At 47.2% G+C, this 27252-nt stretch overlaps 1 protein-coding gene across 1 annotated transcript in view; it reads left to right on the top strand.

The window, feature by feature from the left end:
• LOC130193262 (cyclic nucleotide-gated cation channel beta-1-like) overlaps positions 1–27252 on the top strand; it is a 65024-nt gene that overhangs the window by 7536 nt on the left and 30236 nt on the right. Inside the window, exons 3-7 of the mRNA XM_056413711.1 lie at positions 8527–8554; positions 12015–12288; positions 12761–12829; positions 12904–13049; positions 13785–14006. Coding sequence (XP_056269686.1) covers positions 8527–8554; positions 12015–12288; positions 12761–12829; positions 12904–13049; positions 13785–14006 — 739 coding nt within the window. The remainder of the gene's footprint in view (positions 1–8526; positions 8555–12014; positions 12289–12760; positions 12830–12903; positions 13050–13784; positions 14007–27252) is intronic.

The following is a 27252-nucleotide window of genomic DNA, read 5'->3' as shown; positions in this document are numbered from 1 at the left end:
GAGGGACAAGACAACGTCCTTCAGTCCACTTGTGACTGACATGTTGATTCATTTGTTCATGTTTAATATTTGTAAACATTATCCAAATGAAGAACACCTCCCCCAAATGATGTCATCAATCAGAAAACCTGCCTGATGGATGAGTCATGTTAGTGTTCACGTATCCACATGAACACATGAACACATGAATACATGAACACATGAACACATGAACACATGAATACATGAACACATGAATACATGAACACATGAACACATGAATACATGAACACATGAACACATGAATACATGAACACATGAACACATGAATACATGAACACATGAATACATGGACACATGAATACATGGACACATGAACACATGAATACATGGACACATGAATACATGAACACATGAATACATGAACACATGAACACATGAACACATGAACACATGGACACATGAACACATGAATACATGGACACATGAATACATGAACACATGAATACATGAACACATGAACACATGAACACATGGACACATGAACACATGAAACATTCAATTCAATTCAGTTTATTTGTATAGCCCAATTTCACAAATTACAAATTTGTCTCGGAGTGCTTTACAATCTGTACACATAGACATCCCTGACCTTTGACCTTTGACCTCACATCGGATCAGGAACAACTCCCAAATAACCCTTCAGGGGGAAAAGGTCAGAACCCTTGAGGAGAGAACAGAGGAGGATCCCTCTCCAGGATGGACAGAACAATAGATGTCATGTGACCAGAAGGACAGATTAGAGTTAAAATACATTCAATGAATATGACAGAGTGGATGAATAGTTCATAGTAGGCATATTCCACGATGGAGACCTCCACGATCCATCAGATGGAGGTAGAGAGGAGGAGTGGGCGGAGTCTCAACAGTGGGCGGAGTCTCAACAGGACAGTGGCGTAGTCAGGAGCAGGAATTCCACAACCCAGACCTCGATGATCCATCAGCAGATAGGATCTATGTCGTCTCATAGGGTCCGATGACCCCATGAGACGTGAAGTCAAAAGGACTCCGGGGAGAAAGAGTTAGTAACGTGTGATGGAGAGATGAACATTCATCCCTAAGGAGAGAGGAGAGGAGAGAGGAGCTCAGTGTATCCTAAACGTCCCCCAGCAGCTATCAGCCTATAGCAGCGTCTCCAGGGGCTGGACCAGGTGAACCTGATTCAGCCCGAACTATAAGCTCTGTCAAAGAGGAAAGTCTTCAGTCTCCATGAGGGGGCGGAGCCTCCAGGACTGAAGGTGAAGCTGGTTCTATAAAAGAGGAGGAGCTTGATAACTGAAGGCTCTGGCTCCCATTCTACTTTTTAAGACTCTAGGAACTACAAGTAGTCCCGCATTTAGTGAGCGTAGCTCTCTAGTGGGGCAATATGGTACTACAAGCTCCTTAAGATATGATGGAGCATCACCAATCAAGGCTTTGTACGTTAAGAGAAGAATTTTAAAAGTGATTCTTGATGTTACTGGGAGCCAGTGCAGAGCAGCTAGTGCAGGAGTGATGTGATCTATGTTCTTAGTTTAGTGAGAACACGAGCTGCAGCATTCTGGATCAACTGGAGGGACCTAAGAGACTTAGAGCAGCCTGATAATAAAGAGTTGACTTAAGAGACTTATAGAGCAGCCTGATAATAAGGAGTTGACCTAAGAGACTTATTAGAGCAGCCTGATAATAAGGAGTTGACCTAAGAGACTTATAGAGCAGCCTGATAATAAGGCGTTGACCTAAGAGACTTATAGAGCAGCCTGATAATAAAGAGTTGACCTAAGAGACTTATAGAGCAGCCTGATAATAAGGAGTTGACCTAAGAGACTTATAGAGCAGCCTGATAATAAGGAGTTGACCTAAGAGACTTATAGAGCAGCCTGATAATACGGAGTTGACCTAAGAGACTTATAGAGCAGCCTGCTAATAAGGAGTTGACTTAAGAGACTTATAGAGCAGCCTGATAATAAGTTGACCTAAGAGACTTATAGAGCAGCCTGATAATACGGAGTTGACCTAAGAGACTTATAGAGCAGCCTGATAATAAGGAGTTGACCTAAGAGACTTATAGAGCAGCCTGATAATAAGGAGTTGACCTAAGAGACTTATAGAGCAGCCTGATAATAAGGAGTTGACTATAGAGACTTATAGAGCAGCCTGATAATAAGGAGTTGCAGTAATCCAGTCTAGAAGTAATGAACGCGTGAACCAATTTTTCTGCATCTTTTTGGGACAAGATGTGCCTGATTGTTTAAATATGACGTAGATGAAAGAATGCAGCACCTAGGCAATCATTATCAACATCCACATGAATATCAAAATCTCCTACAATAACTTTATCAGTTTTAAGAACCAGACTTGATATAAATTCTGAAAGTTCAGATATAAACTCTGAATATGGACCTGGTGGCCGGTACAGAATCACAAATATTATTATTATTATTATTATTATTATATTATTAAATAGAATTGGCTGTAGTGTTTTCCAGGTTGGATGAGAGACTAAGAACAAGGCTTTCAAATGAGGTGTAGTTTAGGTTTAGGATTTATTAATAGTCAAAGATGGCTGCTCCTCCACCTCCTCCAGGAATGTGAGTATTAATATGACTTGGAGGAGTCGATTCATTCAGGCAGACATATTCTTCATGGCTCAGCAGGTTTCAGTTAGACAACATAAATCAATGTGATTATCTGATATTAGATCATTTAGTAACACAGCTTGAGATGACAGATCTAATATTTAGGAGACCACATTTAATAGTCCTGTTTTGTTGCACTGCTGAAATAAGAAATCAGAATCAGAATCAGAAACCGGTTTATTGCCAAAGAATGTTTTCACAAACAAACGAGGAACTTTTTTTGGCGGAAGGTGCAAGATTCGCGCACCAAGACACCGAGGCGCCGTCATGGCGCCATCCTGGAAAGGGTGGATGAAAGAATACAGCATAACATGAGGGAAGAGAGGCGAGAAAGAAAAGCCACCCCGACTATGCCCTAGAGGTACAGTGTGGAGCAGGAGAAACAAAAAACACCATTGCACATAAGCACATACATCTTAGACATGACTTGCAACGAGTAGGAAGGGGGGGAGGGGAGGTAATCCAAAGACTGGGCGATAGCCCCGCCATTGGGGGCAGAAGGTAACCAGCACCGACAAGCAGCCAGCCCGGTCCATCAGCCGTCACGGCGCCGGACACAGACCCCGTCCTGTCACCCTGGGGGGGCAAAGCAGGCGAAGGCGTGGGATGGGGGGGGGGGGGGTAGTGAGTGCATTTCAGTGTGTTGGTTGTGTGTGTAAGTGGCCTGATGTATCGTCCTCCCCCAGTCCACAACAGACAAAGTTCCCAGACCGCAAGATGGTCGTTGCCATGGAGATGGCCTTGAAGGGTCCTGGGGAGAAAACAACCACAGGTGTCTGTGGATAGGGGGAAGGGAATGAGAGAGAGTCTCGCTTCAGTGATCTTCGGGGGAGTTGTTGTTCCAGTCACGGCCTTGGCCAAGGCCCGTCCTGGTAGAGGGAGCCGAAAGCAGATAAGATTGGGATTGTTTGGTCTTCCAGTAGCTGCAATTCAATTTTGCGCACCCACTATTCCTCCATTTTCCTCCCGTTTGCCAATAGGATTTCAAATCGATCCAATTTCATTTGCAGAGCCATCAGCTTCTCCACGATGGCTCTAATGGTGTTAACTTGAATAAGGTTATTGTGTACGACTCCTCTTCTGCTTTCTTTTGATTTAACTGAAGTGTCCGTGGGACAGACAGTCTCTCCTCTAGAGGTGTGGGGGGGTAACTGCTCCAATGGAAGAGCAGAGAAGGCTGTTAAACTACAACTCTGCTCCGGGTCCTGATCTGAACCCTGGGTTGTCATGGATACGGTGATCAACGTGGTCATGTGGTCAGAAACGAGACGCGCTCCGTCCAACGTGGGATGGATGCCGTCTCTCCTCATCAGGCTTTCCCCAGGAAGTCTTCCAGTTGTCTACGTAGCCCACATTATTCTCTGGGCACCTCGACATCCAGCGGTTGAAAGACGACATTCGGCTAAACAATTCGTCTGTCTGCAAATTTGGGAGAGGGCCAGAGAAAACGACGTGTCCACAACGTCTTGGCATAAGCACACACGGATTCCACATTAATTTGAGTGACTTCCGAGCGGCGGGCTCGGGCGTCATTACCACCGGCGTGTATTACAATCTGACTGTATCTCCGCTTGTCCTTAGCCAGCAGCTTCAAACCAGACTCCACGTGGCTCTGGCCCCCGGGAGGCACACGACTGTGGTCCGCGGTCTCGCTAACGTCACCTTCCTGACTGTAGAGCTCCCGATAACCAGGGTGTGTTCCTCAGTGTGTCGCTGAGCAGGGAAAACCGGTTGGAAACGTGAAGTGGTTGGTGCACAGCGAGCTTCTGTGTAGACTTACTACTCCTGGAACAGTTACCCACGATCCCGGCTGATCGGGCACCACCGGGGAACAGCTAGCAGCTAACAGCTAGCAGCTGACTGTAGCTCCGCGCCGGCTACGGGAGAGGGCGGGCTAACTAGCATAGCTGTCTGAGCTTCGATGGCGCAGAGCCATGCATCTAACCCACTGAGACCTGCCTCCAACCTGCAAATAAACTACACTTGTTGCATGTATCGTTATCATGAAGGGAGGCAGAGGGAGAACTAGACATGAGACACACTGAGCAAGAGGGAGCGGGAGGGGGAGAAGAAGAAGTCATGCTCGCTGCTGAGCAACCGGAGCTTACCGGAAGAGTGAGATGATGCGTTCAGGAGCAGCTGGGAATCTCACATTGTAATCTAATTGAATGAAATGGTGAGTACCAATAAGAACGAAGATGATGTACGCTCTGCTGCTCTTAACAAAGTCAGAAGCCAGAGAACACGGCGCGAGGACAATGTGCCTCTCGAGATGAGATTGTTCTGGAATGTTTGATGTAGAACACGTGGGGGGGTCATATGCAATCATTGTGTTCAGTGGTAAAGATGACAGGACCAATGGGGTCTCAATATACTTCTTTTTTTTACTAATCTGATGTTTCACTGAAGAAACAATTTATCATCCACAATCAGTGGCGGCTCCTGAAAAAATTCTCAGGGGGGGCAATTTTTTTGATAATGATTAACCCTCCCAAAACCACAGACCTTCAGACAGCTGTCTATGTGTAGCTTTCTCACAATGCCATCAAGTCATGTGACTCCAGTCAGTGTGACGGCTGTGACTGAACTCTGTCTGTGAGCTTGTCGTTAGTTCATAAGCAGACAGACAGTCTGAGGCCGTCTGTGAGCTGTCTGTCAGTAATCCAGCTCCTGGTCTTTGATTTGGTGATTTTTTTCAACAAGATTTAAATAATTATTATAATAATAAATATGAGATCCCCATTTGTGATTCCTGCATCTGTGCTTTTTCAAATAATAGAAGAAATACAATTGCAATCACTTTCAAGTAAACCAGATTGCTCCACCAGACAAGAAAAAGCTAAATGTTGAGCTTTTGTTTTGAAGGGCAACAGCAGAAAAGCCAAACTCACGGAGGTAAGACCTGGCAAGTCGCCAAGAATCTCGGCTGTCGCGCATGCGCAGGCACAACTTGTAAATACCGTAACGTAAACATTTACATTAAGGTACAGGCATTTCAACATTTATTTATTCATGACTTAGTTTTATGTCGGTGTACTTTGACCGTGTGTAATATGTGGAGTTGTCAATAAAGGTCTTTCTGCATTTCCCCTGCGCCTCACCTGTAGTGGTACGTTCCTCTTTCAGGGAGCACAGCTGACAACACGGCTGTCAGAGAACCCGCTTACAGGCGTTCTTTAACATCAGGCGGAGATCTTTTCTGACGTCCATCTTCCAGTCAGGAAGAAAACGTTTCAGAAGACACCTCAGAAAATGTTCGAGAATGAGGAACAATGTGTTTCTGATTTTATTTTCATTTTATTTTGGAGAGCGACAGGGAACGTCTCCGAGGTCGACCGATCGACGTGTTGGCGACCACTAGTCTAGGAGGTCCTACTTCTATTGTTGCCGATGTGTCTTCAATGTTACGCCGACCGAAAGGAGTCTCTTTCAAAGAAAGAATTGAATCGCTGCTGTTGCCCTGAGCACTGGCCGACTGAATACGCCTCTGTCGAAGCTGTATGACGTACTGAGACGCTTTTACGTCGATTAATTATGACAAGACCTGGAGGGGCGAGTCCTCCCGGAAGCCATAGAGAATGCATTGAGAGCTCTGTTTTGTGAAAAAAATGGGTTTAACATTGGAGTCAATGGGAGAGGTCTGGGGCGATTTTCATTTCGCCCAAAATCGCCCCAGAAGGGGCGGGGCCATTTGAAGCACGACTTTAGGCTGACTGAATGACTGTTACCTGATTGGACAATGACATACAGAGGCAGATCAGACGTCTAGTGGTAGAATGCGACTTTTTTCTTTTCTTTTTTTTTCTTTTCTTTTTTCTTTTCCCCCGAGGCAGTGCGTCGCCCCAATCGCCCTTATGGACAAGCCGCCCCTCTCCACAATATTAAATACCTCGCTGGCCCTTTATAGGTAGGAGCCTCTTTGAAAACACAGCTCTGTGGGAAGTGTTGTTTTTAAAAAGAAGGAACAAAAATTAATTAATCGCGATTAATGAATTTCAAAATGTGCGATTAATTAGTTAATTTTTTTTAGCGATTGACAGCCCTAATATAAATACATCTTTTCCGACTATATCTGGATTAAAACACAGATTAGCACTTCAGTGGCTCTTAAATAGCTCTTATTGTGGTACTTTTGTTGTTCGACTATGTTGAGGAAATGTTACTTTTTACATGACATTACATTACATGTCATTTAGCAGACGCTTTTATCCAAAGCGACTTACAATAAGTGCATTTCAACCTAGGGTACAAACTAAGAACAACAAGAATACAGGAAGTAACATTTCCTCAACATAGTCGAACTACTAAAGTACCATCAGTAAGTGCTATTTAAGAGCCACTGAAGTGTAATCTTGTTGTTCTTAGTTTGTTCTCTCGGTTGAAATATACTTATTGTAAGTCGTTTTGGATAGAAGCGTCTGCTAAAGGACATGTGATGTAATTATGGTTAGTTAGGGTTCATTAGGGTTAGGTTAGGGTTCATTGGGGTTAGGTTAGAGTTAGGTTAGGGTTCATTGGGGTTATGTTAGGGTTCATTGGGGTTAGGTTGGGGTTAGGTTAGGGTTCATTGGGGTTATGTTAGGGTTCATTGGGGTTAGGTTTTAGGGTTCATTGGGGTTATGTTAGGGTTCATTGGGGTTAGGTTGGGGTTATGTTAGGGTTCATTGGGGTTATGTTAGGGTTCATTGGGGTTATTTTAGGGTTCATTGGGGTTAGGTTATGGTTCATTGGGGTTAGGTTAGGGTTCATTGGGGTTAGGTTATGGTTCATTGGGGTTATGTTAGGGTTCATTGGGGTTATGTTAGGGTTCATTGGGGTTATGTTAGGGTTCATTGGGGTTAGGTTAGGGTTCGTTGGGGTTAGGTTAGGGTTCGTTGGGGTTAGGTTAGGGTTCATTGGGGTTATGTTAGGGTTCATTGGGGCTATGTTAGGGTTCATTGGGGTTAGGTTAGGGTTCGTTGGGGTTAGGTTAGGGTTCGTTGGGGTTAGGTTAGGGTTCATTGGGGTTAGGTTAGGGTTCATTGGGGTTAGGTTAGGGTTCATTGGGGTTAGGTTAGGGTTCATTGGGGTTAGGGTTCATTGGGGTTAGGTTAGGGTTCATTGGGGTTAGGTTAGGGTTCATTGGGGTTATGTTAGGGTTCATTGGGGTTAGGTTAGGGTTCATTGGGGTTAGGTTAGGGTTAGAGTTCGTTGGGGTTAGGTTAGGCTTCATTGGGGTTATGTTAGGGTTCATTGGGGTTATGTTAGGGTTCATTGGGGTTATGTTAGGGTTCATTGGGGTTAGGTTAGGGTTCGTTGGGGTTAGGTTAGGGTTCGTTGGGGTTAGGTTAGGGTTCATTGGGGTTATGTTAGGGTTCATTGGGGTTATGTTAGGGTTCGTTGGGGTTAGGTTAGGGTTCATTGGGGTTAGGTTAGGGTTCATTGGGGTTAGGGTTCATTGGGGTTAGGTTAGGGTTCATTGGGGTTAGGTTAGGGTTCATTGGGGTTAGGTTAGGGTTCATTGGGGTTATGTTAGGGTTCATTGGGGTTAGGTTAGGGTTCGTTGGGGTTATGTTAGGGTTCGTTGGGGTTATGTTAGGGTTCGTTGGGGTTAGGTTAGGGTTCGTTGGGGTTATGTTAGGGTTCGTTGGGGTTAGGTTAGGGTTCGTTGGGGTTAGGTTAGTGTTCGTTGGGGTTAGGTTAGGGTTTGTTGGGGTTAGGTTAAGGTTCGTTGGGGTTAGGTTAGGGTTCGTTGGGGTTAGGTTAGGGTTCATTGGGGTTAGGTTAGGGTTCGTTGGGGTTAGGTTAGGGTTCGTTGGGGTTAGGTTAGGGTTCATTACGACTGAAAGGTGAGCAGAGATGTGAACATGTGTTTCTCTTCTTCTCTCAGGCCAATGCAGCGAAAGCAGAATGTGGAGGTGAGAGCACAACACAACCACAATATAAACATATCTATACATATATTACAAAATAAAGTCACAGCTGCAGGTGTGATACCTACTTCCTCTCATCAGCCGCTCACAGTCTCCTCTCAGCCTCAAGTAGAAACATGTTGAACATGTATAAGTGGGGTCCTCTAAATAGGGTTAGTTTGGGTTCGTTAGGGTTCAGGTTAGATATGGTCAGTTCTGGTTCATGGTAATTATGGTTAGATTTAGTTATGGTTTGGGTTAGTTATGGTTCAGGTTACATATGGTTTGATTTAGTTATGGTTAGAGTTAGTTATGGTTTAGGTTAGTTATGGTTTGGGTTAGTTATGGTTTGGGGTTTTTATGGTTAGGGTTAGTTATGGTTTGGGTTACTTATATTTTGGGCTTTTTATGGTTCAGGTTAGTTATAGTTAGAGTTAATTATGGTTAGAGTTAGTTATGGTTTGGGTTAGTAATGGTTAGAGTTAGTTTTGGTTTAGGTTAGTTATGGTGCAGGTTAGCTATGGTTAGAGTTAATTATGGTTAGAGTTCATTATGGTTTGGGTTTATTATGGTTAGTTATTTATGGTTTGGGTTATTTATGGTTTGTGTTGGTTAGGGTTTGGGTTATTTAGGGTTAGTTATGGTATGGGTTAGTTAGGGCTTGGGTTAGTTATGGTTTGGTTTGGCCACGGTTTGGGTTAGTTATGGTAAGGGTAAGTGTTTTTTAGGGTTATGCTTAGTTATGGTTTGGGTTAGTTATGGTTTGGGTTGGTTAGGCTAAGGGTTAGTTATGGTTTGGGTTATTTATGGTTTGGGTTAGTTAGGCTAAGGGTTATTTAGGGTTAGTTATGGTTTAGGGTTAGTTATGGTTTGGATTAGTTAGGCTAAGGGTTATTTAGGGTTAGTTATGGTTTAGGTTAGTTATGGTTTGGGTTGTTTATGGATAGAGTTAGTTATGGTTTGAGTTTGTTATGGTTTGGGTTATGGTTCAGGTTACTTATGGTTTGATTTAGTTAAGTTAGAGTTAGTTATGGTTTGGGTTAGTTATGCTAAGGGTTATTTAGGGTTAGTTATGGTTTAGGGTTAGTTATGGTTTGGATTAGTTAGGCTAAGGGTTATTTAGGGTTAGTTATGGTTTAGGTTAGTTATGGTTTGGGTTGTTTATGGATAGAGTTAGTTATGGTTTGAGTTAGTTATGGTTTGGGTTAGTTATGGTTCAGGTTAGTTATGGTTTGATTTAGTTAAGTTAGAGTTAGTTATGGTTAGAGTTAGTTATGGTTTGGGTTAGTTATGGTTTGGGGTTTTTATGGTTCGGGTTAGTTATGGTTTGGGTTACTTATATTTTGGGCTTTTTATGGTTCAGGTTAGTTATAGTTAGAGTTAATTATGGTTAGAGTTAGTTATGGTTTGGGTTAGTAATGGTTAGAGTTAGTTTAGGTTTAGGTTAGTTATGGTTCAGGTTAGCTATGGTTAGAGTTAATTATGGTTAGAGTTCGTTATGGTTTGGGTTATTTATGGTTTGGGTTTATTATGGTTAGTTATTTATGGTTTGGATTAGTTATGGTTTGTGTTGGTTAGGGTTTGGGTTATTCGGGTTAGTTATGGTTTGGGTTAGTTGTGGTTTGGGTTAGTTATGGTTTGGGTTAGTTAGGGTATGGGTTATTTAGGGTTAGTTATGGTATGGGTTAGTTAGGGCTTGGGTTAGTTATGGTTTGGTTTAGCCACGGTTTGGGTTAGTTATGGTAAGGGTAAGTGTTTTTTAGGGTTAGGCTTAGTTATGGTTTGGGTTAGTTATGGTTTGGGTTGGTTAGGCTAAGGGTTAGTTATGGTTTGGGTTAGTTATGGTTTGGGTTAGTTAGGCTAAGGGTTATTTAGGGTTAGTTATGGTTTAGGGTTAGTTATGGTTTGGGTTAGTTATGGTTTGGATTAGTTAGGCTAAGGGTTATTTAGGGTTAGTTATGGTTTAGGTTAGTTATGGTTTGGGTTGTTCATGGATAGAGTTAGTTATGGTTTGAGTTTGTTATGGTTTGGGTTATGGTTCAGGTTACTTATGGTTTGATTTAGTTAAGTTAGAGTTAGTTATGGTTTGGGTTAGTTATGGTTTGGGGTTAGTTATGCTTTTGGTTACTTATATTTTGGGCTGTTTATGGTTCAGGTTAGTTATAGTTAGAGTTAATTATGATTAGGGTTAGTTATGGTTTGGGTTACTTATATTTTGGGCGTTTTATGGTTCAGGTTAGTTATAGTTAGAGTTCATTATGGTTAGGCTAAGGGTTATTTAGGGTTAGTTATGGTTTAGTTATGGTTTGGGTTAGTTAGGGTAAGGGTTATCCAGGGTTAGCTTAACCCTGGTTGGTTTCTCCAGGAACGCTCTGCTCTTTCCCGGCGCTTGTTCTCCGATAGAGAGCTTTCTGCTTTGCTTCCCGCGAGCCGCTGAGTGTCTGAGAGCTGCTGGACTCTGACGGGGACCAGGACCTCGCCCCCCAGACGAGTCCGCCACTGGAGCTCGCCCAGCGGAGCCAGGAGCTGCCGCGGCTCCCCGAGCATCTTCAGCCGCTTCACACGCCTCAACTCCAACTCCCAGCATCCCCAGCGGCCTTAGCCCCACCCCCTTCCACAGACCCCGAGAGAACCTTTAGCCACCTGTAGATCCAGACCGGTAGAGAGCCAAACAAGCTGCCTTCATCCAAACTACACCTTCTCCCATCATGCACTGCTGCGCTGCCAGCAGCTGACTCCCACCAGGTGATCTAACAGGAAGTGGATGTTCACTGCTGTCCGCTTTGCTTCTATCACTAGAAAGAGCTGCACAGTCTACCACCTTAAACCTGCTCCGAGTCAGACTTCATCACCTTAAACCTGCTCCGAGTCAGACTTCATCACCTTAAACCTGCTCCGAGTCAGACTTCATCACCTTAAACCTGCTCCGAGTCAGACTTCATCACCATAAACCTGCTCTGAGTCAGACTTCATCACCTTAAACCTGCTCCGAGTCAGACTTCATCACCTTAAACCTGCTCCGAGTCAGACTTCATCACCATAAACCTGCTCTGAGTCAGACTTCATCACCTTAAACCTGCTCCGAGTCAGACTTAAACCTGACATAAACACAAACGTACCCTTTAACTGTCAAACTCAGGTTTTAAATGATCCTTCTTCTGGGTAACTGACCATGAGTCTCAAGCCCATGGTGATGTCACCGTGTCCTCGTGGTGCGTTCAGGTCTGGACGGAGAGTCCGTCATGTGAGGTTAGAGAACATGACGTGGATCGGCTGCAATATGACTTGAACAATAATTTTCATAACAGTTTGTTAAAATAAATGTTTGGCACTGATTAGGAAGATAGGATCAAAATGTCGAGGAACAAAGCTGGAGGCCTGACGTCACCTCTTCTATGATTACTGATCGATGATCAATAAGCTCCTGGAGGCCTGACGTCAGTCACAGTGCTGCTCTGACCCTCAGGCGGCCCTGCTGCAGCTGTGGGAGGAGCTCCAGAGCTCAGGGTCCAGGATGTGGTCCAGGATGTGGTCCAGGATGTGGACCAGGATGTGGTCCAGGATGTGGTCCAGGATGTGGACCAGGATGTGGACCAGGATGTGGTCCAGGATGTGGTCCAGGATGTGGACCAGGATGTGGTCCAGGATGTGGTCCAGGATGTGGACCAGGATGTGGTCCAGGATGTGGTCCAGGATGTGGTCCAGGATGTGGACCAGAGTGCCCGGCTGTCAAAGCGCAGGTAACAGACCTCTTGATGTGCTGCCGATCGGCCTGATGGGGCGTAACATGGACCCTGGTGGTCAGGAGAGAGAATGCAGCTTTAACACATGAAGCAGAGACTTCTATACAACCAGAGGAGCCCCCTGGTGGTCAGGAGAGAGAATGCAGCTTTAACACATGAAGATAGACTTCTATACAACAAGAGGAGCCCCCTGGTGGTCAGGAGAGAGAATGCAGCTTTAACACATGAAGATAGACTTCTATACAACCAGAGGAGCCCCCTGGTGGTCAGGAGAGAGAATGCAGCTTTAACACATGAAGATAGACTTCTATACAACCAGAGAAGCCCCCTGGTGGTCAGGAGAGAGAATGCAGCTTTAACACATGAAGTATGTTTCCTTGTTTCAAGGAGTCCAGTTGAAGGAAAGGAAAAGGCATCGAGACCTTTCCTCGTTCCTCTCTGCTTCTTTTCATGCGTGTGTCCCTGTCAGTGCTGCAGGTGATGATGAGGACGATGAGGAAGAGTCCAGGGAGGGAGACCTGCTGGCTGCAGACGACGAGTGAGAGAAACCCCACAGGTGCTCCGTCCTCCTCCGTCCCGGCCGCCCCTCACGTGTCCTGCTGTCCTTCCCAGGATGCGTCCTCTGGCGGCAGCAGCCGGCGGCGGCGTCCTCCAGGACCGGCTGAGCGAGCTGCTCCGGCTGTTCAGAGGACGGACGGAGCGGCAGAAAGAGCGGCTGGTGGACCCGGACGAGTCTGAAGAAGAAAGTCCTTCGGCCTGTAAGTGTCTCGTGTTGTCTTTGTCTTCTTGTCTTTGTCTTCATGTCGTTGTCTTCTTGTCTTTGTCTTCTTGTCTTTGTCTTCTTGTCTTTGTCTTCATGTCTTTGTCTTCTTGTCTTTGTCTTCATGTCTTTGTCTTCTTGTATTTGTCTTCTTGTCTTTGTCTTCATGTCTTTGTCTTCTTGTCTTTGTCTTCATGTCTTTGTCTTCTTGTCTTTGTCTTCGTGTATTTGTCTTCTTGTCTTTGTCTTCTTCTATTTGTCTTCATGTCTTTGTCTTCTTGTCTTCTTGTCTTTGTCTTCTTGTCTTCATGTCTTTGTCTTCTTGTCTCCATGTCTTTGTCTTCTTGTCTTTGTCTTCTTGTCTTCATGTCTTTGTCTTCTTGTCTTCATGTCTTTGTCTTCTTGTCTTCATGTCTTTGTCTTCATGTCTTCATGTCTTTGTCTTCTTGTCTTTGTCTTCTTGTCTTCATGTCTTTGTCTTCTTGTCATCTTGTCTTTGTCTTCATGTCTTTGTCTTCATGTCTTTGTCTTCTTGTCATCTTGTCTTTGTCTTCATGTCTTTGTCTTCATGTCTTTGTCTTTATATATGTGTCTTTATATATTTGTCTTCATATATTTGTCTTCATGTCCTCATATCTTTGTCCTGACAATTTGAAATAAAATAAAAGAACACATTCAATGTCATTATTTCTGTTAAATCCTTTAAACATTCTCATATTGATTCCTTCTGCAGCTCCGAGCAAAGCTCCTCCTCCTCCTCCAGAAGAGAAGAAGGACGATGTCCCTCTAGCACCAGAAGAAGAAGAGGAAGAGGAGGAGAAGGCGTTTGTTCTCCCCTTTGAACTTTTAGGACGTCCAGTCAAGATTCCCAAACTGCCCAAACTCCCCCCGATGCCGTCCTGGGTCCGAGTCCTAGTGGACTACCGCTTCCCCTCCAGCATCGACCCGTTTACCGGTGAGCTGCAAACTGCGTGCCTCATGTCTGTCTGTCTGTCTGTCTCTGTCTCTCCTGTCTGTCCATAAGGAGAGAGGAGAGGAGAGAGGAGCTCAGTGTATCCTAAGCGTCCATAAGGAGAGAGGAGAGAGGAGCTCAGTGTATCCTAAACGTCCATAAGGAGAGAGGAGAGGAGCTCAGTGTATCCTACGCGTCCATAAGGAGAGAGGAGAGAGGAGCTCAGTGTATCCTAAGCGTCCATAAGGAGAGAGGAGAGAGGAGCTCAGTGTCTCCTAAATGTCCATAAGGAGAGAGGAGAGGAGAGAGGAGCTCAGTGTATCCTAAACGTCCATAAGGAGAGAGGAGAGAGGAGCTCAGTGTATCCTAAGCATCCATAAGGAGAGAGGAGAGAGGAGCTCAGTGTATCCTAAGCGTCCATAAGGAGAGAGGAGAGAGGAGCTCAGTGTATCCTAAGCGTCCATAAGGAGAGAGGAGAGAGAGGAGCTCAGTGTATCCTAAGCGTCCATAAGGAGAGGAGAGAGGAGAGAGGAGCTCAGTGTATCCTAAGCATCCATAAGGAGAGAGGAGAGAGGAGAGGAGCTCAGTGTATCCTAAACGTCCATAAGGAGAGAGGAGAGAGGAGCTCAGTGTATCCTAAGCGTCCATAAGGAGAGAGGAGAGAGGAGCTCAGTGTATCCTAAGCATCCATAAGGAGAGAGGAGAGAGGAGAGGAGCTCAGTGTATCCTAAGCATCCATAAGGAGAGAGGAGAGGAGAGAGGAGCTCAGTGTATCCTAAACGTCCATAAGGAGAGGAGAGAGGAGCTCAGTGTATCCTAAGCGTCCATAAGGAGAGAGGAGAGAGGAGCTCAGTGTATCCTAAGTGTCCTTAAGGAGAGAGGAGAGAGGAGCTCAGTGTCTCCTAAACATCCATAAGGAGAGAGGAGAGAGGAGCTCAGTGTATCTTAAGCGTCCATAAGGAGAGAGGAGAGGAGAGAGGAGCTCAGTGTATCCTAAACATCCATAAGGAGAGAGGAGAGGAGGAGCTCAGTGTATCCTAAGCGTCCATAAGGAGAGAGGAGAGGTGCTCAGTGTATCCTAAACGTCCATAAGGAGAGAGGAGAGGAGCTCAGTGTATCCTAAGCGTCCATAAGGAGATAGGAGAGGAGGAGCTCAGTGTATCCTAAGCATCCATAAGGAGAGGAGGGAGAGGAGCTCAGTGTATCCTAAACGTCCATAAGGAGAGAGAGAGAGAGCTCAGTGTATCCTAAGCGTCCATAAGGAGAGAGGGAGAGAGGAGCTCAGTGTATCCTAAGCATCCATAAGGGGAGAGGAGAGGAGGAGCTCAGTGTATCCTAAGCATCCAAAAGGAGAGAGGAGAGAGGAGCTCAGTGTATCCTAAGTGTCCATAAGGAGAGAGAGAGAGGAGCTCAGTGTATCCTAAGCGTCCATAAGGAGAGAGGAGAGGAGAGAGGAGCTCAGTGTATCCTAAACATCCATAAGGAGAGAGGAGAGGAGAGAGGAGCTCAGTGTATCCTAAACGTCCATAAGGAGAGAGGAGAGGAGAGGTCAGTGTATCCTAAGTGTCCATAAGGAGAGAGGAGAGAGGAGCTCAGTGTATCCTAAGTGTCTATAAGGAGAGAGGAGAGAGAGGAGCTCAGTGTATCCTAAGCGTCCATAAGGAGAGAGGAGAGAGGAGCTCAGTGTATCCTAAATGTCCATAAGGAGAGGAGGAGGCTCAGTGTATCCAAGCGTCCATAAGGAGAGAGGAGAGGAGGAGAGCTCAGTGTATCCTAAGCGTCCATAAGGAGAGAGGAGAGAGGAGCTCAGTGTATCCTAAACGTCCATAAGGAGAGAGGAGAGAGGAGCTCAGTGTATCCTAAGCGTCCATAAGGAGAGAGGAGAGGAGCTCAGTGTATCCTAAACGTCCATAAGGAGAGAGGGAGAGAGAGGAGCTCAGTGTATCCTAAGCGTCCATAAGGAGAGAGGAGGAGAGAGGAGCTCAGTGTATCCTAAGCGTCCATAAGGAGAGAGGAGAGAGGAGCTCAGTGTATCCTAAATGTCCATAAGGAGAGAGGAGAGGAGAGGAGCTCAGTGTATCCTAAGCGTCCATAAGGAGAGAGGAGAGAGGAGCTCAGTGTATCCTAAAGCCCATAAGGAGAGAGAGGAGAGAGGAGCTCAGTGTATCCTAAACGTCCATAAGGAGAGAGGAGAGGAGGGAGGAGTTCAGTGTATCCTAAGCATCCATAAGGGAGAGAGAGGAGAGAGGAGCTCAGTGTATCCTAAAGGCCCATAAGGAGAGAGGAGAGAGGAGCTCAGTGTATCCTAAACGTCCATAAGGAGAGAGGAGAGGAGAGAGGAGCTCAGTGTATCCTAAGCGTCCATAAGGAGAGAGGAGAGAGGAGCTCAGTGTATCCTAAACATCCATAAGGAGAGAGGAGAGAGGAGCTCAGTGTATCCTAGCGTCCATAAGGAGAGAGGAGAGAGGAGCTCAGTGTATCCTAAGCGTCCATAAGGAGAGAGGAGAGAGGAGCTCAGTGTATCCTAAACGTCCATAAGGAGAGAGGAGAGAGGAGCTCAGTGTATCCTAAACGTCCATAAGGAGAGAGGAGAGAGGGGCTCAGTGTATCCTAAACGTCCATAAGGAGAGAGGAGAGAGGAGCTCAGTGTATCCTAAACGTCCATAAGGAGAGAGGAGAGGAGAGAGGAGCTCAGTGTATCCTAAACGTCCATAAGGAGAGAGGAGAGAGGAGCTCAGTGTATCCTAAACGTCCATAAGGAGAGAGGAGAGAGGAGCTCAGTGTATCCTAAACGTCCATAAGGAGAGAGGAGAGGAGAGGAGCTCAGTGTATCCTAAACGTCCATAAGGGGAGAGAGGAGAGAGGAGCTCAGTGTATCCTAAACGTCCATAAGGGGAGAGGGGAGAGGAGCTCAGTGTATCCTAAACGTCCATAAGGAGAGAGGAGAGAGGAGCTCAGTGTATCCTAAACGTCCATAAGGAGAGAGGAGAGGAGAGAGGAGCTCAGTGTATCCTAAACGTCCATAAGGAGAGAGGAGAGGAGAGGAGCTCAGTGTATCCTAAACGTCCATAAGGAGAGAGGAGGAGAGAGGAGCTCAGTGTATCCTAAACGTCCATAAGGAGAGGAGAGGAGGAGGAGCTCAGTGTATCCTAACGTCCATAAGGAGAGAGAGAGAGAGGAGCTCAGTGTATCCTAAACGTCCATAAGGAGAGAGGAGAGGAGTGGCTCAGTGTATCCTAAACGTCCATAAGGAGAGGAGAGAGAGGAGCTCAGTGTATCCTAACGTCCATAAGGAGAGAGAGGAGAGGAGCTCAGTGTATCCTAAGCGTCCATAAGGAGAGAGGAGAGGAGGAGCTCAGTGTATCCTAAATGTCCATAAGGAGAGAGGAGGAGAGAGGAGCTCAGTGTATCCTAAACGTCCTTAAGGAGAGAGGAGGAGAGAGGAGCTCAGTGTATCCTAAACGTCCATAAGGAGAGAGGAGCTCAGTGTATCCTAAACGTCCATAAGGAGAGAGGAGAGGAGAGGAGCTCAGTGTATCCTAAACGTCCATAAGGAGAGAGGAGAGGAGAGGAGCTCAGTGTATCCTAAGCGTCCATAAGGAGAGAGGAGAGGAGAGAGGAGCTCAGTGTATCCTAAACGTCCATAAGGAGAGAGGAGAGAGGAGCTCAGTGTATCCTAAACGTCCATAAGGAGAGAGAGAGGAGAGGAGCTCAGTGTATCCTAAGCGTCCATAAGGAGAGAGGAGAGAGGAGCTCAGTGTATCCTAAACGTCCATAAGGAGAGAGGAGAGGAGAGGAGCTCAGTGTATCCTAAGCGTCCATAAGGAGACAGGAGCTCAGTGTATCCTAAACGTCCATAAGGAGAGAGGAGAGAGTAGCTCAGCGTATCCTAAACGTCCATAAGGGAGAGAGGAGCGAGGAGCTCAGTGTATCCTAAACGTCCATAAGGAGAGAGGAGAGAGGAGCTCAGTGTATCCTAAACGTCCATAAGGAGAGAGGAGGAGCTCAGTGTATCCTAAACGTCCAAGGAGAGGAGAGGAGCTCAGTGTATCCTAAACGTCCATAAGGAGAGAGAGGAGAGAGGAGCTCAGTGTATCCTAAACATCCATAAGGAGAGAGGAGAGAGGAGAGGAGCTCAGTGTATCCTAAACGTCCATAAGGAGAGAGGAGGAGAGGAGCTCAGTGTATCCTAAACGTCCATAAGGAGAGAGAGAGAGAGGAGCTCAGTGTATCCTAAACGTCCATAAGGAGAGAGGAGAGGAGCTCAGTGTATCCTAAACGTCCATAAGGAGAGAGGAGAGAGGAGCTCAGTGTCTCCTAAACGTCCATAAGGAGAGAGGAGAGGAGAGTAGCTCAGTGTATCCTAAACGTCCATAAGGAGAGAGGAGAGAGGAGCTCAGTGTATCCTAAACGTCCATAAGGAGAGAGGAGAGAGGAGAGGAGCTCAGTGTATCCTAAACGTCCATAAGGAGAGAGGAGAGGAGAGAGGAGCTCAGTGTATCCTAAACGTCCATAAGGAGAGAGGAGAGAGGAGCTCAGTGTATCCTAAACGTCCATAAGGAGAGAGGAGAGGAGGAGCTCAGTGTATCCTAAACGTCCATAAGGAGAGGAGAGAGGAGCTCAGTGTATCCTAAACGTCCATAAGGAGAGAGGAGAGGAGTGAGGAGCTCAGTGTATCCTAAACGTCCATAAGGAGAGAGGAGAGGAGAGCTCAGTGTATCCTAAACGTCCATAAGGAGAGAGGAGAGGAGCTCAGTGTATCCTAAACGTCCATAAGGAGAGAGGAGAGAGGAGCTCAGTGTATCCTAAACGTCCATAAGGAGAGGAGAGAGGAGCTCAGTGTATCCTAAGCGTCCATAAGGAGAGAGAGGAGAGAGGAGCTCAGTGTATCCTAAGCGTCCATAAGGAGAGAGGAGAGAGGAGCTCAGTGTATCCTAAGCGTCCATAAGGAGAGAGGAGAGAGGAGCTCAGTGTATCCTAAACGTCCATAAGGAGAGAGGAGGAGAGGAGCTCAGTGTATCCTAAACGTCCATAAGGAGAGAGGAGAGAGGAGCTCAGTGTATCCTAAACGTCCATAAGGAGAGAGGAGAGAGGAGCTCAGTGTATCCTAAACGTCCATAAGGAGAGAGGAGGAGGAGGAGCTCAGTGTATCTAACGTCCATAAGGAGAGAGGAGAGGAGAGGAGCTCAGTGTATCCTAAACGTCCATAAGGAGAGAGGAGAGAGAGGAGCTCAGTGTATCCTAAGCGTCCATAAGGAGAGAGGAGAGGAGCTCAGTGTATCCTAAACGTCCATAAGGAGAGAGGAGAGAGGAGCTCAGTGTATCCTAAACGTCCATAAGGAGAGAGGAGGAGAAAGGAGCTCAGTGTATCCTAAGCGTCCATAAGGAGAGAGGAGAGGAGGAGCTCAGTGTATCCTAAACGTCCATAAGGAGAGGAGGAGAGAGGAGCTCAGTGTATCCTAAGCGTCCATAAGGAGAGAGGAGAGAGGAGCTCAGTGTATCCTAAGCGTCCATAAGGAGAGAGGAGAGGAGAGAGGAGCTCAGTGTATCCTAAGCGTCCATAAGGAGAGGAGGTGAGAGGAGCTCAGTGTATCCTAAACGTCCATAAGGAGAGGAGAGGAGGAGCTCAGTGTATCCTAAACGTCCATAAGGAGAGAGGGAGAGAGGAGCTCAGTGTATCCTAAGCGACCATAAAGAGAGAGGAGAGTAAAGAGGAGCTCAGTGTATCCTAAGCGTCCATAAGGAGAGAGGAGAGGAGAGGAGCTCAGTGTATCCTAAACGTCCATAAGGAGAGAGGAGAGAGGAGCTCAGTGTAGACGGAGGGCCCATAAGGAGAGAGGAGAGAGGAGCTCAGTGTATCCTAAACGTCCATAAGGAGAGAGAGAGGAGAGAGGAGCTCAGTGTATCCTAAGCGACCATAAGGAGAGAGGAGAGAGAGGAGCTCAGTGTATCCTAAACGTCCATAAGGAGGAGAGAGGAGAGAGGAGCTCAGTGTATCCTAGCGTCCATAAGGAGAGAGGAGAGAGAGGAGCTCAGTGTATCCTAAACGTCCATAAGGAGAGAGGAGAGGAGGAGCTCAGTGTATCCTAAGCGTCCATAAGGAGAGAGGAGAGGAGGAGCTCAGTGTATCCTAAACGTCCATAAGGAGGGAGGAGAGGGGAGCTCAGTGTATCCTAAACGTCCATAAGGAGAGAGAGGAGAGAGGAGCTCAGTGTATCCTAAACGTCCATAAGGAGAGAGGAGAGGAGAGAGCTCAGTGTATCCTAAACGTCCATAAGGAGAGAGAGGAGAGAGGAGCTCAGTGTATCCTAAACGTCCATAAGGAGAGAGGAGAGAGAGGAGCTCAGTGTATCCTAAGCGTCCATAAGGGAGAGGAGAGAGGGCTCAGTGTATCCTAAACGTCCATAAGGAGAGAGGAGAGAGGAGCTCAGTGTATCCTAAACGTCCATAAGGAGAGGAGAGAGGAGCTCAGTGTATCCTAAACGTCCATAAGGAGAGAGGAGAGGAGAGAGGAGCTCAGTGTATCCTAAACGTCCATAAGGAGAGGAGAGAGGAGCTCAGTGTATCCTGAGCGTCCATAAGGAGAGAGGAGAGAGGAGCTCAGTGTATCCTAAACGTCCATAAGGAGAGAGGAGAGAGGAGCTCAGTGTATCCTAAACGTCCATAAGGAGAGAGGAGGAGAGAGGAGCTCAGTGTATCCTAAGCGTCCATAAGGAGAGAGGAGAAGAGAGAGGAGCTCAGTGTATCCTAAGCGTCCATAAGGAGAGAGGAGAGAGGAGCTCAGTGTATCCTAAACGTCCATAAGGAGAGGAGAGAGGAGCTCAGTGTATCCTAAGCGTCCATAAGGAGAGAGGAGGAGACGAGCGCAGTGTATCCTAAACGTCCATAAGGAGAGAGGAGAGGAGAGGAACTCAGTGTATCCTAAACGTCCATAAGGAGAGAGAGGAGGAGCTCAGTGTATCCTAAGCGTCCATAAGGAGAGAGGAGGAGAGAGGAGCTCAGTGTATCCTAAACGTCCATAAGGGAGAGAGGAGAGAGGAGCTCAGTGTATCCTAAGCGTCCATAAGGAGAGAGGAGAGAGAGAAGCGCTCAGTGTATCCTAAACGTACATAAGGAGAGAGGAGGGAGGAGCTCAGTGTATCCTAAGCGTCCATAAGGAGAGAGAGGAGAGAGGAGCTCAGTGTATCCTAAACGTCTATAAGGAGAGAGGAGAGAGAGGGCTCAGTGTATCCTAGGCGCCCATAAGGAGAGAGGAGAGGAGAGGAAAGAGGAGCTCAGTGTATCCTAACGTCCATAAGGAGAGAGGAGAGAGGAGCTCAGTGTATCCTAAACGTCCATAAGGAGAGAGGGGAGAGGAGCTCAGTGTATCCTAAGCGTCCATAAGGAGAGAGGAGAGAGGAGCTCAGTGTATCCTAAGCGTCCATAAGGAGAGAGGAGAGAGGAGCTCAGTGTATCCTAAGCGTCCATAAGGAGAGAGAGAGAGAGGAGCTCAGTGTATCCTAAGCGTCCATAAGGAGAGAGGAGAGAGGAGCTCAGTGTATCCTAAGCGTCCATAAGGAGAGAGGAGAGAGGAGCTCAGTGTATCCTAAGCGTCCATAAGGAGAGGAGAGAGGAGAGGAGCTCAGTGTATCCTAAGCGTCCATAAGGAGAGAGGAGAGGAGCTCAGTGTATCCTAAGCGTCCTTAAGGAGAGAGGAGGAGAGAGGAGCTCAGTGTATCCTAAGCATCCATTAAGAGAGAGGAGAGAGGAGCTCAGTGTATCCTAAACGTCCATAAGGGGAGAGGAGAGAGGAGCTCAGTGTATCCTAAGCGTCCATAAGGAGAGAGGAGAGAGGAGCTCAGTGTATCCTAAGCGTCCATAAGGAGAGAGGAGAGAGGAGCTCAGTGTATCCTAAACGTCCATAAGGGGAGAGGAGAGAGGAGCTCAGTGTATCCTAAGCATCCATAAGGAGAGAGAGGAGAGAGGAGCTCAGTGTATCCTAAGCGCCCATAAGGAGAGAGGAGAGAGGAGCTCAGTGTATCCTAAACGTCCATAAGGAGAGAGGAGAGAGGAGCTCAGTGTATCCTAAGCGCCCATAAGGAGAGGAGAGAGGAGCTCAGTGTATCCTAAACGTCCATAAGGAGAGAGGAGAGGCGAGAGGAGCTCAGTGTATCCTAAACGTCCATAAGGAGAGAGGAGAGAGGAGCTCAGTGTATCCTAACGTCCATAAGGGAGAGAGGAGAGAGGAGCTCAGTGTATCCTAAGCGTCCATAAGGAGAGAGGAGAGAGGAGCTCAGTGTATCCTAAACGTCCATAAGGAGAGAGGAGAGAGAGGAGCTCAGTGTATCCTAAACGTCCATAAGGAGAGAGGAGAGAGGAGCTCAGTGTATCCTAAACGTCCATAAGGAGAGAGGAGAGAGGAGCTCAGTGTATCCTAAGCCCATAAGGGAGAGAGGAGAGAGGAGCTCAGTGTCTCCTAAACGTCCATAAGGAGAGAGAGGAGAGAGGAGCTCAGTGTATCCTAAACGTCCATAAGGAGAGAGGAGAGGAGCTCAGTGTATCCTAAACGTCCATAAGGAGAGAGGAGAGAGGAGCTCAGTGTATCCTAAGCGTCCATAAGGAGAGAGGAGAGAGGAGCTCAGTGTATCCTAAACGTCCATAAGGAGAGAGGAGAGAGGGAGCTCAGTGTATGCTAAGCGCCGATAAGGAGAGAGAGGAGAGAGGAGCTCAGTGTATCCTAAGCGTCCATAAGGAGAGAGGAGAGGAGAGAGCTCAGTGTATCCTAAACGTCCATAAGGAGAGAGGAGCTCAGTGTATCCTAAGCGTCCATAAGGAGAGAGGAGAGGAGAGGAGCTCAGTGTATCCTAAACGTCCATAAGGAGAGAGGAGAGAGGAGCTCAGTGTATCCTAAACGTCCATAAGGAGAGAGGAGAGGAGAGGAGCTCAGTGTATCCTAAACGTCCATAAGGAGAGAGGAGAGGAGATGAGCTCAGTGTATCCTAAACGTCCATAAGGAGAGAGGAGAGAGGAGCTCAGTGTATCCTAAACGTCCATAAGGAGAGAGGAGAGAGGAGCTCAGTGTATCCTAAACGTCCATAAGGAGAGAGGAGAGAGGAGCTCAGTGTATCCTAAGCGTCCATAAGGAGAGAGAGAGAGGAGCTCAGTGTATCCTAAGCGTCCATAAGGAGAGAGAGGAGAGAGGAGCTCAGTGTATCCTAAACGTCCATAAGGAGAGAGGAGAGAGGAGCTCAGTGTATCCTAAACGTCCATAAGGAGAGAGGAGAGGAGAGGAGCTCAGTGTATCCTAAACGTCCATAAGGAGAGAGGAGAGGAGAGAGGAGCTCAGTGTATCCTAAGCATCCATAAAGAGAGAGGAGAGGAGCTCAGTGTATCCTAAACGTCCATAAGGAGAGAGGAGAGGAGAGAGGAGCTCAGTGTATCCTAAACGTCCATAAGGAGAGAGGAGAGGAGAGAGGAGCTCAGTGTATCCTAAACGTCCATAAGGAGAGAGGAGAGAGGAGCTCAGTGTATCCTAACGCCCATAAGGAGAGAGGAGAGAGGAGCTCAGTGTATCCTAAACGTCCATAAGGAGAGAGGAGAGGAGAGAGGAGCTCAGTGTATCCTAAACGCCCATAAGGAGAGAGGAGAGAGGAGGAGCTCAGTGTATCCTAAACGTCCATAAGGAGAGAGGAGAGAGGAGCTCAGTGTATCCTAAACGTCCATAAGGAGAGGAGAGAGGAGCTCAGTGTATCCTAAACGTCCATAAGGAGAGAGAGGAGAGAGGAGCTCAGTGTATCCTAAGCGTCCATAAGGAGAGAGGAGAGAGGAGCTCAGTGTATCCTAAACGTCCATAAGGAGAGAGGAGCTCAGTGTATCCTAAGCGTCCATAAGGAGAGAGGAGAGAGGAGCTCAGTGTATCCTAAACGTCCATAAGGAGAGAGGAGAGGAGCTCAGTGTATCCTAACGTCCATAAGGAGAGAGGAGAGAGGAGCTCAGTGTATCCTAAACGTCCATAAGGAGAGAGAGGAGAGAGGAGCTCAGTGTATCCTAAACGTCCATAAGGAGAGAGGAGAGAGGAGCTCAGTGTATCCTAAACGTCCATAAGGAGAGAGGAGAGGAGAGAGGAGCTCAGTGTATCCTAAACGTCCATAAGGAGAGAGGAGAGAGAGGAGCTCAGTGTATCCTAAGCGTCCATAAGGAGAGAGGAGAGAGAGGAGCTCAGTGTATCCTAAACGTCCATAAGGAGAGGAGAGAGGAGCTCAGTGTATCCTAAACGTCCATAAGGAGAGAGGAGAGGAGGAGCTCAGTGTATCCTAACGTCCATAAGTAGAGAGGAGAGAGGAGCTCAGTGTATCCTAAGCGTCCTTAAGGATGAGGAGAGGAGCTCAGTGTATCCTAAGCGTCCATAAGGAGAGAGGAGAGAGGAGCTCAGTGTATCCTAAACGTCCATACGGAGGGAAGAGAGAGGAGAGGAGCTCAGTGTATCCTAAACGTCCATAAGGAGAGAGGAGAGAGGAGCTCAGTGTATCCTAAACGTCCATAAGGAGAGAGGAGAGGAGAGGAGCTCAGTGTATCCTAAACGTCCATAAGGAGAGAGAGAGGAGAGAGGAGCCAGTGTATCCTAAGCGTCCATAAGGAGAGAGGAGAGGAGAGGAGCTCAGTGTATCCTAAACGTCCATAAGGAGAGAGGAGAGGAGAGAGGAGCTCAGTGTATCCTAAGCGTCCATAAGGAGAGAGAGAGGAGAGAGGAGCTCAGTGTATCCTAACGTCCATAAGGAGAGAGAGAGGAGAGAGGAGCTCAGTGTATCCTAAGCATCCATAAGGAGAGAGGAGAGAGGAGCCCAGTGTATCCTAAACGTCCATAAGGAGAGAGGAGAGGAGAGAGGAGCTCAGTGTATCCTAAACGTCCATAAGGAGAGAGGAGAGAGGAGCTCAGTGTATCCTAAACGTCCATAAGGAGAGAGGAGAGAGGAGAGGAGCTCAGTGTATCCTAAGCGTCCATAAGGAGAGAGGAGGAGAGAGGAGCTCAGTGTATCCTAAGCGTCCATAAGGAGAGAGGAGAGAGGAGAGGAGCTCAGTGTATCCTAAACGTCCATAAGGAGAGAGGAGAGGAGAGAGGAGCTCAGTGTATCCTAAACGCCCATAAGGAGAGAGGAGAGAGGAGCTCAGTGTATCCTAAGCGTCCATAAGGAGAGAGGAGAGGAGAGGAGCTCAGTGTATCCTAAACGTCCATAAGGAGAGAGGAGAGAGGAGCTCAGTGTATCCTAAACGTCCATAAGGAGAGAGAGAGGAGAGAGGAGCTCAGTGTATCCTAAGCGTCCATAAGGAGAGAGGAGAGAGGAGCTCAGTGTATCCTAAACGTCCATAAGGAGAGAGGAGAGGAGAGAGGAGCTCAGTGTATCCTAAACGTCCATAAGGAGAGAGGAGAGAGGAGCTCAGTGTATCCTAAGCGTCCATAAGGAGAGAGGAGAGAGGAGCTCAGTGTATCCTAAGCGTCCATAAGGAGAGAGGAGAGAGGAGCTCAGTGTATCCTAAGCGTCCATAAGGAGAGAGGAGAGGAGAGGAGCTCAGTGTATCCTAAGCGTCCATAAGGAGAGAGGAGAGGAGAGAGGAGCTCAGTGTATCCTAAACGTCCATAAGGAGAGAGGAGAGAGAGGAGCTCAGTGTATCCTAAGCGTCCATAAGGAGAGAGGAGAGAGGAGCTCAGTGTATCCTAAACGTCCATAAGGAGAGAGGAGAGGAGCTCAGTGTATCCTAAACGTCCATAAGGAGAGAGGAGAGGAGAGGAGAGAGGTGCTCAGTGTATCCTAAGCGTCCATAAGGAGAGAGGAGAGGAGAGAGGTGCTCAGTGTATCCTAAACGCCCATAAGGAGAGAGGAGGAGAGAGGAGCTCAGTGTATCCTAAACGCCCATAAGGAGAGAGGAGAGGAGAGGAGCTCAGTGTATCCTAAACGTCCATAAGGAGAGGAGAGGAGAGAGGAGCTCAGTGTATCCTAAACGTCCATAAGGAGAGAGGAGAGAGAGGAGCTCAGTGTATCCTAAACGTCCATAAGGAGAGAGGAGAGAGGAGCTCAGTGTATCCTAAGCGTCCATAAGGAGAGAGAGGAGAGAGGAGCTCAGTGTATCCTAAGCGTCCATAAGGAGAGAGGAGAGGAGAGAGGAGCTCAGTGTATCCTAAACGTCCATAAGGAGAGAGGAGAGAGGAGCTCAGTGTATCCTAAACGTCCATAAGGAGAGAGGAGAGGAGAGGAGCTCAGTGTATCCTAAGCGTCCATAAGGAGAGAGGAGAGAGGAGCTCAGTGTATCCTAAACGTCCATAAGGAGAGAGGAGAGAGAGGAGCTCAGTGTATCCTAAACGTCCATAAGGAGAGAGGAGAGAGGAGCTCAGTGTATCCTAAACGTCCATAAGGAGAGAGGAGAGGAGCTCTGTGTATCCTAAACGTCCATAAGGAGAGGAGAGGAGAGAGGAGCTCAGTGTATCCTAAACGTCCATAAGGAGAGAGGAGAGGAGAGGAGCTCAGTGTATCCTAAGGCCCATAAAGAGAGAGGAGGGGAGAGAGGAGCCCAGTGTATCCTAAACGTCCATAAGGAGAGAGGAGAGGAGAGAGGAGCTCAGTGTATCCCAAACGTCCATAAGGAGAGGAGGAGAGAGGAGCTCAGTGTATCCTTAGCGTCCATAAGGAGAGGAGGAGAGAGGAGCTCAGTGTATCCTAAACGTCCATAAGGAGAGAGGAGAGAGGAGAGAGGAGCTCAGTGTATCCTAAGCGTCCATAAGGAGAGAGGAGAGAGGAGCTCAGTGTATCCTAAACGTCCATAAGGAGAGAGGAGAGGAGAGAGGAGCTCAGTGTATCCTAAACGTCCATAAGGAGAGAGGAGAGAGGAGCTCAGTGTATCCTAGCGTCCATAAGGAGAGAGGAGAGAGGAGCTCAGTGTATCCTAAACGTCCATAAGGAGAGAGGAGAGAGGAGCTCAGTGTATCCTAAACGTCCATAAGGAGAGAGGAGAGGAGAGGAGCTCAGTGTATCCTAACGTCCATAAGGAGAGAGGAGAGGAGAGAGGAGCTCAGTGTATCCTAAACGTCCATAAGGAGAGAGGAGCTCAGTGTATCCTAAACGTCCATAAGGAGAGAGGAGAGAGGAGCTCAGTGTCTCCTAACGTTCATAAGGAGAGAGGAGAGAGGAGCTCAGTGTATCCTAAACGTCCATAAGGAGAGAGGAGAGAGGAGCTCAGTGTATCCTAAACGTCCATAAGGAGAGAGGAGAGGAGAGAG

This window comes from Pseudoliparis swirei, chromosome 4 (genome assembly GCF_029220125.1).
Source record: "Pseudoliparis swirei isolate HS2019 ecotype Mariana Trench chromosome 4, NWPU_hadal_v1, whole genome shotgun sequence".
In the NCBI taxonomy this organism is placed as follows: domain Eukaryota; kingdom Metazoa; phylum Chordata; class Actinopteri; order Perciformes; family Liparidae; genus Pseudoliparis; species Pseudoliparis swirei.
This window is presented reverse-complemented; position numbering and strand designations above follow the sequence as displayed.